Genomic DNA, 17,778 nt, shown 5'->3' on the forward strand with positions numbered 1-17,778 from the left:
ATAGTACCCAAATGTATTTTTCAAGATAAACATAAAAATAAATTGAGAAGACTCACACTAGTCTTATGTGAAAAATGTCTAAGGAGATGATGAGCCATAATCACAAACCATAAACTAGACGATGATTAAGGTACAAGATATGAAGATGTGCCTTTGTTATCTTTGGTAAGGAGATAATGACTCATAACCACAAACCTTAATTAGGTAATGACTACTTTTGGCATGTAGGTTGTTGCATGTTCATATGTGTTGTGTTTTATGTTTCCTAATGAGGCCCAAAGCACTGATGATGTTTTGGGCGCAAAATTTTATGTGAGTAAATGTTTGCTAGTATCTTTGAGTTGAAAATCTAGATTCATTTTGAAAGTGACAAAGCAAATAACTTCTAACGCAGTTCGTGATAAAAAAGTACCAAAAGAGTGAAATCATTAAGTTATCCCTAAAAATCAACTAATTTTATCTTGTCACATGTCTCGATTGACAAACAATTGATAAAAGCATCAAATTTGACTGCGATTGAAATTTATCTCTAATTAGAGACTTATCTTCTTGGTTTATTTTCTGATCAGAATATAATTTCTTATGTATATTTACAGATGAGTTTTAGGTCTATAAATAGATATACAATACCATGAAATTACTATAGCAATATCATCTTAGTGATATTTTGTTAGTAACAATATCACTTTTGTAGTATTATTCCTTCCGGCCCAAAATAGGTGGTCGGACATGGACTTGCAATGGCAGGGAATGGCCCCAACGATCGATTTGACGAGAGGGTGGCTGGCACCTACAAGCATTCCGACGCTCAAGTAAGTAAAAAATTAAATTGGTAGAGTATTGGTAGGCTAAAGAAAAACATACATCGGCTTTTGATAAAGTTGGTTTACATAGAAGGATGAGAGATCCTCATGCATGCATACTTGCATCAGGCGTTGCAGGGTGATGGGACTGGATATCCGGTGCCGACAAGGCTCCTTAATGGTGGCACGGTGCCGACGGAACCTTCATTAAATGCAGCTATGATCTGCCATTAATGCGGATGGGATCCTCATTAATGAGAATGAGATCTGGAGTGGACGCGAGAGTATCCAACATATAATGGTAATGATGGCAAATGCAGATTGGCATCGAGCCAAGATAGAGTTGGGCTGGGTCAGGCTTGATTTGGGCTAATACGGTCCAAGTACCAATATCATCATAATAATATTTTATTCTTTCTCCTAGTGATTTTTTTCAATTTAGATTTTTCACGTTAAATTTTATGTTTGTTTATGTGGTTGATAGTTTAATAATGATTTATTTTCAATCCAAAATCATAATATTCCTGCATCAAATCCATTGTAATTAGCAAGTGATAAAAAGTGATGTTGCAACAGATGGGCCAAAGAAAGAATTTGACCACTAAAATAATCATACCCAAGATTTAGATAGGTCCTTAAATCTAACACATCTAGGGCACTAAGATTTTCAATCGAGTTTGGTGGCTTACCGAACAAATCGGTGGAAGCAACTTTTATAGTACTCGACGTTGGGTGTTATGGCAATAAGTCAAACTATATAAGCCTTAGTTTTTCATTAAGGTAAAGAAGCTTACACAATAATTTTCTTGTTACTTTGCCTCATTAATCGCTTATAAACTTTTAAGGATCCATTTGACCATCAAAACGTATTTTGGGGGACGATAGCTCTCCCTTTGCAAGAAGAATCTAGTGTGTGTGTAGTGTTTCGGGTCTCCAATCCCTTGTAACAACAAATGGTAGCCAAAGTTTAAGTTTTGGGGGGATATAAATTCTTAAGATAAAAAAAATTAAAAAAATATAGTATTTTTTTATTTAAAACCTTAAAGATTTAATTAAATTGACTAAAACCTACCACCATTATCATTTTTTAGGCAAGTAAATGATTTATTAGTATCATGAGGTGACCTACCAATTCTAAATTAATTCAGTCTGAAGATGACTAATCAAATGACTATTTTACCCTACCCTATGTATTGAGCCCATTTAACTTTGTTTTAAACTCATAAAATTTTCATAACACCCACCCTTGGTTAGATAAGCCACTAATAGGACTTCCAAAATCTAATTTTATATATATTTCCTGATGTTTCCTTTGCATCAATTCATTGGATACAAATGAGAACAAAGCAGCCAAAAGAGGAATAAGAAGCAAACAGAAGTTGACTTGCAAATTAAATCACATACAAGATAGAGGATATATATATATATATATATTCCCCTTAGCTCTAACCCAAAGGGTAAATCCAACGTTAGACTGACCTTAAAAGAATTAGATATCAACAAACTCTAATACATTTTTGTAACAACGTTATGAGCTTCTTCGCCTCGTAGACTTGAATACATATATGCATGGTACGTACGTACAGGGCCGGCCCTGGGCATAGGCTGCCTAGGCAGCAGCCTAGGGCCCATGCCCATTTTCAGCCAGCAGCCATGCCCATTTTTAATTTTCAGATTTTAAATTAATTAATAAAATAAAGTTAATTAAAAATAATAAATTTAAAAATAAAAGAGACATTAGGGGCCATGCCTATTTTAAACCATTATAAATTTTTAATTAATCTTAATCTCTCGCCTTTATTTTATCAATAATTAATCCCATGAGTATCAATATAATTTTTAATTAATCTCAATTTTTCACATTCATTTATTAATAATCAATTCCATTTCTATGCGTCTAGTAGTAGCACCCATCCCTTCACAACTATTCCATGCATTTTTAATTAATCTCAATCTCCTCCTTATATGATTGTATCATAACCATTTTCATGCATCTGGTAGTGGTTGCGACTCCATCGTCTTCCTCAGTTCCATTCCTTCTCAATTTTTTATCCATCCATTATCATTGCATCTGCTATCAATTTGCACAACTGTAGATCCTCAATCCAATTGATTTCATAATTATGCATTCTCTTTTGTGATTCCATTTTCGTCCTCATCATCCTGTTGTGTGATTTATTAGTTATGTATTTTGATTTTTTTTATTAGTCCTTAAATTACTAATTAATTTTGTGTTTATATTTCAATATTTGTGATCTCTCTGTTATTAGTGAATATGTCTATTGAAAAACATATGTTAGAACAAAATGAATTATAATAGTTTAATTATTAATTTTTCATCTAAAACTACTAAAAAAATAAATTTAAAGTAAAATATTGTAAATTTTATATAATAATTTTTTTATTTATATTAATTTTATTTTTAAATATAATCGTAAGGGGCCATAAAAAATTTAGCTTAGGGCCCCTATAATTTCAGGACCGGCCCTGGGTACGTAAAGAACCATGTTCGGATCTAAATAAAAAAGCAAAGTGAGTTAAAAAACTCAAATACAAAACATTTTTAACACAATAATAATATAACGACTAACCATCTAAACTATCACTCTTGTGTACGAAATTATTATATTGCTCGCATCAATTAACATAAGATTTGCTCAACGCAGGCAAAATTAGAAAGGAGGCGTGCCCCCCCTTCCCCCAACACACACACACACCCCTGCATGCTCATGTCGAGCAAACTTGACGTGGACAGAAGAACAGAATTGCTCGTGTATTTTTATCTTTTCTCACTACAAGAAAAATCAGTTTTAATGACTGGTTTTGTGACGGGGATGCTCCCGTCACTAATTTGTGACGGGTTTAGTGATGGAAAGCCGTCACTAAAGTGGTTTAGTGACGGTCTGAAATTACCGTCACAAAATTGAGACGGGATATCTATTTCCGTCTCAAATCAGTGACGAGATAGTGTATCTCGTCACAAAATAGTGACGAAAAATAATCTCCCGTCGCAAATCAACGATGGGAGCGAGGTTTCCCGTCGCAGAACTGCGACGGGACTGATGTTCCGTCGCAGTTCTGCGACGAGACTGACGCCTCGTCACAGAATTGCGACGGGACATGTCAATCCTGTCGCAGTTCTGCGACGGGGACTGACGCCCCGTCACAGTTCTGCGACGGGACTGACGCCCCGTCACAGAATTGCGACGGGACATGTCAATCCCGTCGCAGTTCTGCGATGGGGACTGACGCCCCGTCACAGTTCTGCGACGGGACTGACGCCCCATCGCAGAACTACGATGGGACTTATCAGTCCCCGTCACAGTTTTGCGACGGGACTGACACCCCGTCACAGTTCTGTGACGGGGACTGACATCCCGTCACAATCATTCCTTTAAAATAACCCCCGCCCGCCTTTCCCTCCCACTCTTCCTCCACACCTTTGAACGGCCCCCCTCCCTTTCTCTCACTGTCTCGATTTTTCTTCTTCTTCACAGTTTCCTTGGTTCTTCTTCTTCTTCACAGTCTCTTTGTCTCCTTGGTTCTTCACAGTCTTCTTGGTTCTTCTTCTTCTTCAATTATCTTCGGTGCTCTCAAGCTAAGTATTTTATGTTTTTTATTTTGTTTTAGTTTTAATTTTATTCTGTTAGTTTAAGTATAATTTATTTGTGTTAGTTTAGTTGTAGTTATTTTATTTTTGTGTTAGTTTATTTGTAGTTATTATTTTTGTGTTAGTTTAGCAGTTTATTTTTATATTAATTAGTTTAGTTTTAGTTTAATTGTTTATATTATTTGTAATGCTTAATTAAATAATTAAACTACAACTAATTAATTATTTAGTTATTTTGATATGTAATAATTGGACTAGGAAACTCGTGCCTGTGTAAATAATGTTTATTTTTTTATTTTTAAGTTTAGATATATTTTTAATGAAAAATATTGTAATTTTAAATAAAATACGTAAAAAATTATATACTAAAAATAAACTTACTATTTAAGAAAACATATATTTTAAGAAACTTAATATTTTCTAAAAATATTAAGTTTATATACTAAAAATATTTTCTTAATATTTTAAGTTTATATACTAAAAATATATACTAAAAATTATTTATTTAATATTATTTTTTTTTATATTTAAGAATATTTGTGACGGGTACTCCCGTCGCAGATCTGTGACGGGGGTACTACCCGTCACAGATTGTTTGTTTTAATTATTTTTTTTATTTTAAGAGTGTTTGTGACGGGTAGTGCCCCGTCACAAATCTGTGACGGGGCAGTACTTCCCGTCACAGATCTGTGACGGCTTGTCATATCCGTCATAGATTTGTGACAGACAGTTCCCCGTCACAGATTTGTGACGGGAATCCCTGTCACAAATCTGTGACGGGCAGTACTTCCCCATCACAGATCTGTGACGGGCACTATTTCCCCATCACAGATTTGTGACGGGCAGCACTTTCCCCGTCACAGATCTGTGACAGGTGGAACTGCCCCGTCACAGATCTGTGACGGGTACTACTGCCCCGTCACAGATCTGTGACGGGTGTCCCGTCACAAATCTGTGACGGAATTGCTATCCCGTCACAGATCTGCGACGAGTAGCACTCACCCCGTCACTAAAATTCTGTCACGCCCCCTTTAGTGACGGATTTTACCCCGTCACTAAACCCGTCACAGAAAAATTTAGTGACGGATTTTATGTTTTTAGTGACGGATTTTTCCGTCACTAAAACTGATTTTTTTTGTAGTGTCTCTAGGATATTGTTATTGATTGATTGTCAAAATATCGCGATATATTATGTGTCTGAATATGTGGGTAAGGGTATGGGTACAACTAGCAAAATTGACAAATAAATCTCCCCTAATCTCTCTCTCTCTTACTCACTCACTCACTCTCTTTCTCTCTCAATCAATTAAAATATGGCAATATTTTGACCATTTTGCTTAACATGATAAAAATAGAAGGCACCATTTATGTAACGACTCATTATTGGGTCTATATCATTATTAATATTTTATTTTATTTTAGTACATTATATATCTTGACACTATAAAAATTTAAAGGTTGGAAATAATTTATGTGGCTCATGAGTTAAAAATAATGGAAAGGAATACTATGTTTAAAAAGTCTAAGTGATGGGAAATTAGGTTAGGTGTAATTCCTAAAGTAAATTTAGGAGATATTATGGGTTGAACATTTGATGTGTATGTGTGGGTAAATTAGTATTGAAAGGCCTAATAAGTGGAGGTTAAAAATTAAATAAAATGGGTTGAGGATTTAATCAAGTAGATTTGGGCCAATGTGAAAAAGCCCAAGACAAAGGATAGCTAAAGTTTAAATAAACTCATTTATAATGGATTGGATTGGGCCTAAGCCATGTGTAGATTGTGTATTTAAATTAATTTCAAATGGAATGGATTGGAACAAGTTGAAAAATAAATCCTTTAGAGTCTTGAGTGAGTTAGGCTTAATTAATATGTGTTGGATTAATGGATTGGGCTTGAGCCCATTTGTAAAATGATGTTTTAAAGTTAAAATGAAATTGCATGAATTGTAAAATGACAATCAAGGGTTAATAAATGTATTTGAGGAGAGAAAAAGTAAAGGGCAATTGTGAAAATGAAATGTGAAGAATAAAAAAAAGATTAATAAAATTTAAATGAGTGGTAAAAGACTAAAATGAGCATGGGATAATCGTGACTTATGTGTGCAAGTGAAGGGCAAGATGGTTTAATAGCAAGGCGGAGGTTGGAGTTGGACATGCAGCCCATTCCTTCCCCCATACTTCTCTTTTCTTCTTACTTCATTCTTCTTCTTTTCTCTAATTTCTTACTCCCGACGGTCTCTCCATCTTCTCCATCTTTTTCTCCATCATCTTCTTCTTCGCATCTTGGCTTGGAGCTTCAAAGGTGGATTTCTAGATTTAAGAGAAAGCTTTTTCTCTTTGGTCTCTCACCATCAAAAAGTCAAATTCTCTTCTCTTCTCCATTTATGTGCAAGTTTTTCTTTATTATTTCTCTTCATTTTGAGCACACTTTGTTCTCTTCCATTTCTATAATATTATTTCTTTTCATAAAATGGGTCTTTCTTTTTTGTTGTAAACATTTTATAAAATTTCTTGAATATTAATGGGTTTTGTTGAAGTGTTCATTTAGGGCTTGATTCACTCCAAAAATCCTTCAAGGAATTCCATTTTTATTGGTTAGATTAGAATGATGCAAGTATTGTTTATTTGCATTGCATTTTGTTCGTCCGTTTTCGTTTTTGGATCTCAAGAGTTGACTATTTTGAATAAAAGTCGACTATATATATTAAGCTCTTAGTTGGATCGACTAAGTTTATGTAGAAGTCGACTTTTTCTTTCAAGAGTCAACTTTTCAGAAGTTGACTTTCTAATCTCAAAAGTTGATTTTCCATTTTAGTCTACGCGTGTTGTACTTTTTTTTGTATAACTTTATGTGGTTATATTCGATTCGAGATCCGCTTTTTACATTATAAATTAAACTCGATAAACTTCGTTTTGATATAAAAATTGGATCATTTGGTTATGTTTTGAGGTCGTACCGCCATGCTAATCTTTGCTTAAAATATGAAATTTGTGAGATAGTATGCACTTGAGTCAAGTAAGTATGCATGATAATCATGTTGGGAAATTGTCATAATTCGTACATGATTGGCATGATCATGAGATTTCATATGTGATGCATAATATGATTATTATCTTTGTGCACTTATTATTTTGCATGACAACTATGTCTGCAAGTAAGAAAAATTATATCCTATGAGCGCCTAACGCCGATTGAGGTGGCCATAAGCCTTATAGGCGAAGCTCAATTTTAGTTTTTCGCTAATTTATTTTCATTATGTATGTATACATGCATGCATGTGATGGCCTTGGGAGCTATGTGAAATTCATTACTATTAATTCATGTGCATGAGGACGGAAATGAATACAGGGCATGTATAATAATTACGACATAAAAATGATTATGAATGGAAATTTATGAGTTGTGTCTTATTTATACATTTTTATAGAGTTATTATTTACTTTATCTTCATTATCCATGCCTTTGATTCTATTTCTTCATACTATATATATATATATAATTACTGAATCTCGTGATTTACTTTATTTACTCTTATGTCATTTTAGGTAAAGGTAAAATAGTTATTAAGGGCAAGTCTAGTAGGGGTAGAGCTCAGGTCTAGAGTGTACAAAGACATTTCAAACTAGAAGGTCCATGTTAGTAGTTTTGATGAGAGCATGTTGTGAAGAGATTTTATTTTATTAATTACATTAGCACCTTTGTATACATTTTGTATAGGCCATGGTGCCAAAATGATGTAAGCTGATGATAATGTAAATTTTTATCTTGGCTTCCATCGATAATATTTAAGGATAGAAATATGATGTTAAATTATATTATTCTGTACCATAATTGTGATGATCTCCTTTCGAATATCTTATACTAGCGTAAATATTCGGGATTGGCTGTTACAATTTACATATTAGTTTTTGAAAATTTTTCTATCATTTTCCTCCATTGACTCCAGCATCTGAAACTTTCTTCTTCCTCGCTGGTTTAGCCACAACTTGCCACCACCCGCCGTTGAGAAACCAAATCTGCAGTTGGGAAAATGAGTTGGGACAAGATCTAAATCTCAAAAAAGGTGGAAGAAATCTCGTGCCGTCGGCAACAATGTCGGACCTAGGCTCCTCGAACGGCGACTGGAAACAAATAAACAAATAAAATTGTTTATTTTTTGGGCATTTCCTCTTTTTTATGGGTTACATTTGAGAGGAAGACTCAGATTAGGAATGGTAAAAGTGATTGCTTACAAGCAGCAAGACTTTTATCATCCAGCTCTGGCAGGATCACTATCTTTTTTTTCCCCATTTTCAAGAGGTTTCCCATTTTGGGCTTGTTAGCGCTTTCAGCTTATAAGAATTGGCAAGGCTCTATTAGGAGACTTGCACAAAAAGAGAGCCTTGGATCAAGAGCTAGCTCTCTATAACACAGTGTGTAACCCTGTGTTTGTTTCGTCTCCCACCCATAAATTTAGAGCCTTTTACCATCTTGCATATTTGCAAAGGGTGGGTTATTTGACCCATTGATATTTGAATTCCCAAATATAAAAAGATTTAAAATGCTAAAACTTAAAAATAGTCAAAGTATTTTTATTTAACATTACTTTCAATTAAGGTGTGTTTGATAGTATTTAATTAAAAAAATATTTTTTAACTTACATGAAAAATAAAAATCATCTCTTCTTAGATAGAATTTTTTATAGAAAAAAAATAAAAATATACTTTAATGATTGTACCATAAAATTCAATTTTATAAAAAATATAATGTATTAAACACAAAAAATAAAATTTAATTCTTTAAAAATGATATTTTTTAATATATTTTTTATGTTATCAAACAACAAACATTACGTAGAAACATATCCGCAACCCAGACATGCTATCCGTTGAGCCCAGAAGAAACACACGTGGCTTGAAGTTAAAATGGCCAGCTAATGAGGAAAATCTTCGGAAGACTGTTCATTGTCGCCTTTGGATTGTACAATAATATATTAAATTATTAATCATTATCACTTATATAATTTTAAATTAATGAATAAATTATTTATTTTTATATTATTTAAATTATTGTATTTATATTAATTTTTTATTTTTTAAAATCATTCCTAAATGACAAGTTCATTTTCCAAAAGCAGATACAACCAAAATACAATTTCCCATTTTCCCAATTTTGAAATCTAACACAAAATCCTAAGAACTGCAAAAGGCAAATGGACCTTAAATTTATCCATAAAGAAATCCTAAATTCAGCTAACGTCACTAATTAATTCCTTTGCAATCATACTTCCAGGGGAACAGAACATTGCATCAGATGTAGACTACAAGAATGGAAATAAAAATAAATTAATAAGCCGATCCCCCATTTAATATTCCAGATGTTATACAATGAAGGAAAGAATTACAGAAGAGACAAAGTGCCAAATCATGATCTGAATTCTGAATACAGCCCCAATCCAACTGGTCCACCGCCAAATAAACTACAGAGACCCATCAAACAGAAAATAAGAAAAATTTTGAAGAAAAAGGATAAGTCCAGTGCCTGTCTCCATCAATCCACAGACTCACTGTACAAAATCCCAGAAAAAATGATCCAAGAAAATCCATAAGGTCCTGTTTGGCGATCCGGAGGTCAATGGTCAACACCAATTCTACCCAAATAAAGAAAAAAAATAAAAACCCAGAAAACAGCCCATCGACAGCCTGCGGAACGATCCACACAACTTGTCATGGCAAAGTACACTTCTCTGATATCCCTCCCCCACAATTAAAAAAAAGTACTCCCCTGTCACGCCGTACACTGTCCCCCACGTCCTATCTTCCTGTTTTTTCCTACCAGAACTGAAGCCCTACCCAAACACTGCGTTATCCAAGTATCATATTCAATGACGAGTAGTGACCTACAGCTACAGCTATGGCGACGCTATTGTGCCCCGAAGTCCCACAGGTGAATCGTCGTGTCACTCGTGCAGGCCGCCACGTGCCGGTCGTCGGCGACCATAGCGGTCGGCGGCTCTAGTCTCTCTCCCAGGCTGTAAAGAGACTCCCCGCTTCTCTCTACCTCCCAAACTCTAACTACGCCCCCGACGCACATCAGCGCGTACCCCGAGTTCATGCACCCTAACACACCCCGCTGCGGCGCGCCCCTCGCCGCAAACCTACACACCTGCTGCTGGGTGCTCACCCGGAGCACGCTAGCCGCTCCCCGGTTGTCCACGATGACGCAGGCGTCGTCGGTGGCATCGAAGGCGCCGACGATGAGCTCCCTCGGGAAGGCTTCCTCCCACAAGACGAATCCCTGGTTCCGGAGATCGAAAGCTATTACTTGGACGTTTGTGCATGCCACAGCCGATTCGTGGCTCGTTACTCTCACCCGGCCTACGAATTCAGTTAGCTCGTGGAGTAGCCCCCAACCCGCCACCGCGTTCGGGTCCGTCAGCGAACCGCCAACGAACACCAGCTGTTCGGTTTGGCTATCCCATATGTGGAAGGAACGTTGTGGAACGCCTGAAAAGTTTTAAGAGAAAATAATAAAAAAAAGAATTAATAATAATAATTAAGCTTTGAAGTTCGAGGATTCAGAATATACATAAGCAGGATTAATAAATCTATATATGACCACCAAGTGGTAGCCCAGGTCAGTAAATTCTCAATGTTAAATGTTCTAATCTCGGATCAATGTTGTCACAAGTGGAAAGTTTAATGTTGTTAAAGAGAATCTGGCAGATAATTTTAATCAGGAGCAATGAATGATTAACTACTTGAATTAAATTTCTAGGTAGATGACCATGTAAGCAAATCTAAGTATATATGGGGGTGAATATACGACCTGCATAGACCCCAACCCACCAACGGTTGCAGCCGCTGAAGTCGACCAAAACGCCGTCGGTCAGGACGTCGCCCAACTGAGTTCGGCGGAGGGCGGCGGCGTTATCAATGGGGGCGACGTGGATGTCGCCGTCGAGAGAGGCGAAGACGAGCTGGGTGTCGGAGAGAATGATGCCGCGGACGGCGGAGGAGAAGCGGCCGAGGCGGTCGTCGCGGGGGTGGGGGAGGAAGGTGGAGAGGTGGAGGCGGTGGGGGAGGTCGAAGAGACGAACGGAGCCGTCGTAGAACCCGGCGGCGAGGTGGTGATCGGAGAGGGCGAGGCGGCTGCAAATAAGGCCCTCCTGGTTGTTGTCGCCGTCCGGGGGAACAAAATGGAGGGTTGTGTATAAATAATGGCCCGTGCGGAAGTTGCGGGCGGTGCGGTGGCGGAAGACATACTCGTCCCACCATGTGTCGTGGAGGAGGCGGCCACGGTTCCAGATGCGGCGAGTGAGGTTCTGCCATAGGAGTTCCGAGCGCGACACTGCCCGCCACGTTGAGCAAACCTGCACCGCCAAACAAAGTGCGTTGTCAGTTAGTGACCGGGAGGGACCAGTAATAAATGCGAAACAGTTCCTAATTTTTCTTCCTGGATTCTTTACGCCGAAACAAAACAGTACCCAAACGACAAAGATTCAATAAAATGCCAACAATGAAGCTGTAGAACAAATTCTATTTACAGGTTCAGCAACTGGGTTTGGTTTCGTAATATCTGCTTGTCACATTAATTTTATAACTCAATTGGAATTTTTTTCGAATGTTTTGCGATTTCAACGACAGCAAGCACAAGGATGGAATACGAGAAGAAGAGAGCAACTACCAGAAATTTCAAGATTATTAGGGAACAAAAGAATGAAGAGAACCTGCTACTGTTGCTACCAGAAATTAAATAAGGCTGCATTTTGATAACATTAATTGGGTTTGTCATTTGTTATCTGAAATGTCAAATTTTAAATTTATTATTTAATTATATAATTGTTAAGAGCGTTTAAATTTCGGTCCAAATTCAGAGTGGATTAGACCTAAAAAATTAAGAAGATCTGTAAAATAATATCGTCTGAAAATCCCTCCATCACAAACCCAAACCCAATCTAAAAGATTAAGAAAACTAGAGCATAGTAAAATCAAGGTGTTTCTATCTAGGAAAAAGAGAGATGCATTTCAACAATATGCAGCTAACTACTAAGTTTAACCTATTTTCAAGCAATATAATGTGCATTATATAAGAGGCTAATAATCACTCCTGTGCCAGTGCCACTATTACTAAAATACAAATAAAAACTTCCTTCATATAAAATGAAATCAAATATAAGGTATGAAACAAAGGTGTTAATTTTATAATTTATTTTTTTTTTTGCTAATGAATAATGTGCTTTCTTTTAAAACATTCAAGTTAAACATGTTTCTAGTTGTTTTATGTGTCCCTTTTTCTTGTAGTTTTTCCCCCCTAAACCACCACTTCGTTGAATTTTTAGTTTAAATTCACTATTTTGTAACGGAAGGATGTCAAACAGAATATGCATTTTAACAAGTGAATTTTAATAGAATAAAAGTACATCCCAGTAACTTCATTCGGTACTGCTCCATCGTTTCATCCTGATCAGGCAAACTTATTGTGCTTGATGACTATTCTCCATCATGCTCAGATCAATAAAATGTTCTGTTGATAAAATAGAACGAAATTAAGGTAAAAGAAATAAAATGAGGGAATGGTTGAAAGAATTGATATATATAAATGAGAATTTTACTAATAGTTTAGAGACGCTTAGAACAGTTAGTATTTTAACATAATATCATAACTGATTCTAGAAGTTGAAACTTCAAGTTTTTCCATATATATCTTATCATTATGATCTCCACAAACCCTCCTATATAAGAAGGATGAACTATATACGTTCAAGCTCTTTAGGATATGCCTTTTTTTGGTGGGGTGGGGGTTGGTCTTGCTCAACTCTTTTACCATTACATAAACTGCTTCCATTTCCGAACATAGGTATATATTTGTTATATATATTTATTCCTTACTTATATTTGTGGCTAGGAAGATTCATACACATTAGTGATCCACTTTAATAATTGCTTAAACCCTTTACACAACTGATACTTTAACAGGCTTGTATCCAATTTTAATTTTAATTTTAATTTTAACGGGCTTGTATTCAATGCCCTTTCCGTCATTCCCACCCCGTATAGACTGACAGGAATAGAGGGCAGAGAAAAATTAATTTAAAAAGGAGTACTCATACAGGTTTCTATGAACTGGTGGCGATAACACTAGATAGACTGACAGACAATAGATTGCTACGAGAAACCCGTTTGAATTATGATAAGCCTCGTGGAAATCCCAAGTGCTTTTTGTAGAAGCCCGCACCAGAAAAAATTAATAGAGTCCATGCGTGGCTTAGCTCTTTATTTATTGCGGGGCAGCACGCAGGCAGACAAGAGGCTAGGGACTAGAGAGCTGTGTGTATTCAAACACAAATGACAGGGTGAGAGAGAGAGAGAGAGAATGTCAACACCAGGTAGTAGGACAGTGGTCTCAGGAGGTCTAAGTAAAGTAGTGAAAAGATAGTTGTTGAATAGAAGTGATTTGTCATGTAGTATAGACCATATGACACATCCTACTATCAGGGAGATAGACACTGACATCGCTTTCACTTTATTATTCTTTTTGGATACGTCGTGTGCTTTTTTTTACCATTCAATCCAAGTTAGAAATAAGGTACACAAGTACAAACAGCAGATATATATAAATATCATATAAATATTAAACACATCCTGAGGAAGTACAAAATTAATATCTAGCCGGGTTCATTAATATGCACACATTTAAAATTATTGATATTTATATTTTCCTGTTACCAGAAGCAAGAATAGACTAACTGGTAAAGAAAACGACCTAGAAGACCTGAAAAGACGGAATAAATGGTAATCTAGTTGCAGGAGAGATCAAAAAGCACGGATATAGGACAAGGACTGTTTAGCTGTGGTCCATATGTATCAGGTGCGTACATTATACTTTCATCAAAAGCTTGTACATGCCTGCCTGTGACCTCTCCCTGTCTCTCTCATCCGAACCCTTTCTCTCTCTTTCATTTCCAAGAAAGGGTGGCCAAAAAGCCTGCCTTTTTAAAGCCAGCGAATCTTAATTCCTCTACGCCCTCTCTCTCAAGGCTTCTCTTTGGCCTTCCCTGTTCCTCTGACTCTTACTTGCAAGTTGCTATTCCTGCATGTTTCTATAATTTAAGTCCTTATATATTCTCATCTTCGACCTGACGATTCCCCTCACCCAAAACTAAAAAACAAACAAAAGGGAAAAAAAAAGAGGCAAGGGTACATAGTGTAAAATAACAATGTAATCAAAATTTTAGGTTTAGGTGCGTTATTTCTTTTACTTGGACTGGACTGGAATATTAAGAAGAAGAGACTCGCTCAGGTCTCAACATAGAGCCTACAGGAAGATTATCTTACTATAAGTGACAAGGATGGATACGTTTGACCACCAACATCGGGGGCAATATATGGCCGCTTTTCATTTCTCTTTCCTAGTTTCCTTGCAAGTTTATTTATTTACAACTCCCCCCCATAGTGCTATTTTCAATATCAACTAACAAAGAACGAATTCAAGCGAGCACCGCTATGCCAAGTTAGCGAACAACTTAATTTATTTTATATATAAATTTAAACTATATTAGAAAGCGAACAAGAAAAAAGAAAAAGAAAAAATTATACTCTTTTAGACAAACCTATATATTCAAAAGATTATTTTATGGGAAACTAGTAACTTGGAATTTGAAGCAATTATAAGTAATTAAAAGGAAGAAAATTTTCCAGCAAAAGAGAAAAAGAAAAGGATGAACACTTTAATGAAAAATTCTCGGTTCATTTCTAGTTTGACAAATTGGACGTATTTACATGCACGGGATTACAAATTAAGGAAGAACCTGGCACCAGCCCAGCAATTTATTTGCCCGCAAATAAGTCCAATTTGTCAAATACAACTAAAAATTTTCCACGCTTTTCGACTTTTAAAATGTGGAACATCCTGAATACCGTCCAACGCAGCTTCAAATTAATGATGTACTTACGCAGCAAGAAGTTAAAAGGTTTATGTCCAATTAATGCTTAACAGTACATAAAAATGCCGAGAGATCTATGTTACAATGCTAGAGCAATCTAAGGAACAACAATGCATATGAGCCCCCCTTTTAACTCCTTGGGACGAACTCCAAAGTCCAAAGTGAAAGGCTAAAGGAGGTCTCTGTAAACGGAGAGATGTAGAGAAAGAGAGATGTAAGAAAGCTCAGTCAAAAGTAGGGCATTTCTAGAGCTTAAAGGAGGGATCATGGCAAGGAAAGGGAAAGGAACTCAAAACCAAAAGAAGCCTTTTTATTATCTTAAAAAAGCGGGGGTCCAAAAAATAGGCACATATAAAAAGAAAAAGCTAGGAGATAATATTTGCTAATGACATGAAAATTACACATAAAAAAACAGATCCTCTCTCTCTCTCTCTCTCTCTCTCTCTCTCTTTCATTTTTGTTAAAATAAGGATGACATTTTTACTCATTTTTTAAGTTTGGCTAGGTTCTTTTTATTCTTTTTTCAGTTTCACAATTTTGGCTAGAGAAAAAGACTCCAGACATCAGACGAAGCTACCTTTCCGAGCTAGTTACTGCCTAGATACTCAAAAATGCATCATCCTAGGCAAAGCTCAAATTCACAGCGTCATCTATATGTACATGCCTATTGACTACATCTACATCGCTTGTCCGGAATCGGTGAATTTTAATTGTTTTAGTTTATACGTTATGTAGAGTACGTTTCAGGCCTAACATTGAAACGGCGATTTCCTCGAAGATTTAGTCCGTCTTCTTCATAACACATCACTGATCACTCGCTCCAATACCAAAATTACCAGTGCAAATAAACAAGTAGAGATCAGCATTAACCTACTAATCCATTCAATTCTTAACGTTAACGAACGAACACATATATGTAGAGATCAGAGAGGGAGAGGGGGAGGGAGAGGAAGGGGACCTGGAACAGGTTGCAGATGGCGGCGGCGGCGGCGAGGCAGCCGTGGGAGAGAGAAGCGTCAATGGCGACACGATAAGCGAGAGCTTCGAGGAAAGGCTCCGGCCAGACGCCGTCGCCGGAACGGCGGCGGGAGGAGGACGGTCCTTCGAAGTCGAAGCCTCTGCCTCGCGGTCGTCCTCCTCGTCCTCCTGCTCCTCCTGCAGCGGTGCCATTGCCATTGCCATTGGCGTCGTCAGAGGAAGACGACGAAGGAGCAGAGGCAGAAGACGACGAAGACATCAACAACTGTATCTGTATGCGAGAAATATCCAAATGGAGTAGGAAGCAGTAACGGAAAAGAGAGAGAAAGAGGGTGTGGGAATTTAGAGAGACAAAAGAAGCAAACCCAAAAGCGCAGATAGAGACACAGACAAATCTGAGGGCCCCAACCGCCTCCCCCCACTTCTCATTCTTATACTCCCCCAACCCCATATATATATATATATATATATATACACCTGAAAAAAAAAACAATATTATTATTTAAACCATCCAATTTTTATATTTTTTACGTCATATTTAATATTAATGATTATAATAATTGATCAATTTTATTATTAATAAAAATTTCCCTCTTTTATTATTTAGACTCTGAATATACAAAGATAAATTTTATTTTATTTTATTTTCTTATGTTACTTTGAAAAAATATAGTCAACATTGGAATTATATATGTATATTATCAAGGCCCAATGTCCCCCCCTTTCTCCACTCACTAGGACCAATAGTACAATCTCAAGGTTAATTAATTCAAGTGATTCCACAATATATATATATATATATATAATTGGCATCATTTTTTCATTTTTTTTATTTTTGCATGGTTCAAAATTGTTAGGCAAATAAATAATAATTTGTATAAAATATAAGTGTAACTGAGAATATTACTATACATGCATTCTTATGTAATAATTAAATAAAAAATACAAACATATATATTTTTTTTGAGCATGAATAATTCAAAGAGTTTCTCAATTAATGTATAGTCTTCTATCGAAATCATTTTATCCTCTCTAAAAGTCACAACTCACACACTCTCAATCGAAAGGACATGTAAATCACGAGCCGAAGCGAGTAAATACATGTGATAGGATATGATGATTTTTAATAAAGATCAAATTCATATACCTTATATCATTAAATTTTAATAAAAAATAAAAAAAAAAGCAAGAGATAGATCTAGTTAGGCAAATCTAATTCAACGCCACTAGACCAGAGACATAATGGGAGTGACGCCTTTAGATATTCATTCTATTCCCTTACTTTTAAACATAATCAAGAATCCAAATCATAGCTTAAAATAGCTTAACATAGACAATCCCAAATTCTAAGAAGAAAATTAATGGTCTCGTGTAATTAAAGTGTCTCTTCTTATTGAAAATAGGATGCGCGAATCATGATTAATAAGCATTTTGATAACACGAGACAGAGACTAATTTATT

At 36.1% G+C, this 17,778-nt stretch overlaps 1 protein-coding gene across 1 annotated transcript; it reads right to left on the reverse strand.

Annotated features, from left to right (window-relative positions):
- Positions 1-9,729: 9,729 nt before the first annotated feature.
- On the reverse strand, positions 9,730-16,723 carry LOC127792063 (transcriptional regulator STERILE APETALA). Its single transcript, XM_052322385.1, has 3 exons — positions 16,298-16,723; positions 11,223-11,766; positions 9,730-10,900 (listed from the first exon to the last, which is right to left on the reverse strand). The coding sequence occupies exons 1-3, from the start codon at positions 16,574-16,576 to the stop codon at positions 10,317-10,319; spliced, it is 1,407 nt and encodes a 468-aa protein (XP_052178345.1). The 5' UTR covers positions 16,577-16,723; the 3' UTR covers positions 9,730-10,316.
- Between the last annotated feature and the right edge of the window lie 1,055 nt (positions 16,724-17,778).

This window comes from Diospyros lotus, chromosome 15 (genome assembly GCF_014633365.1).
Source record: "Diospyros lotus cultivar Yz01 chromosome 15, ASM1463336v1, whole genome shotgun sequence".
In the NCBI taxonomy this organism is placed as follows: domain Eukaryota; kingdom Viridiplantae; phylum Streptophyta; class Magnoliopsida; order Ericales; family Ebenaceae; genus Diospyros; species Diospyros lotus.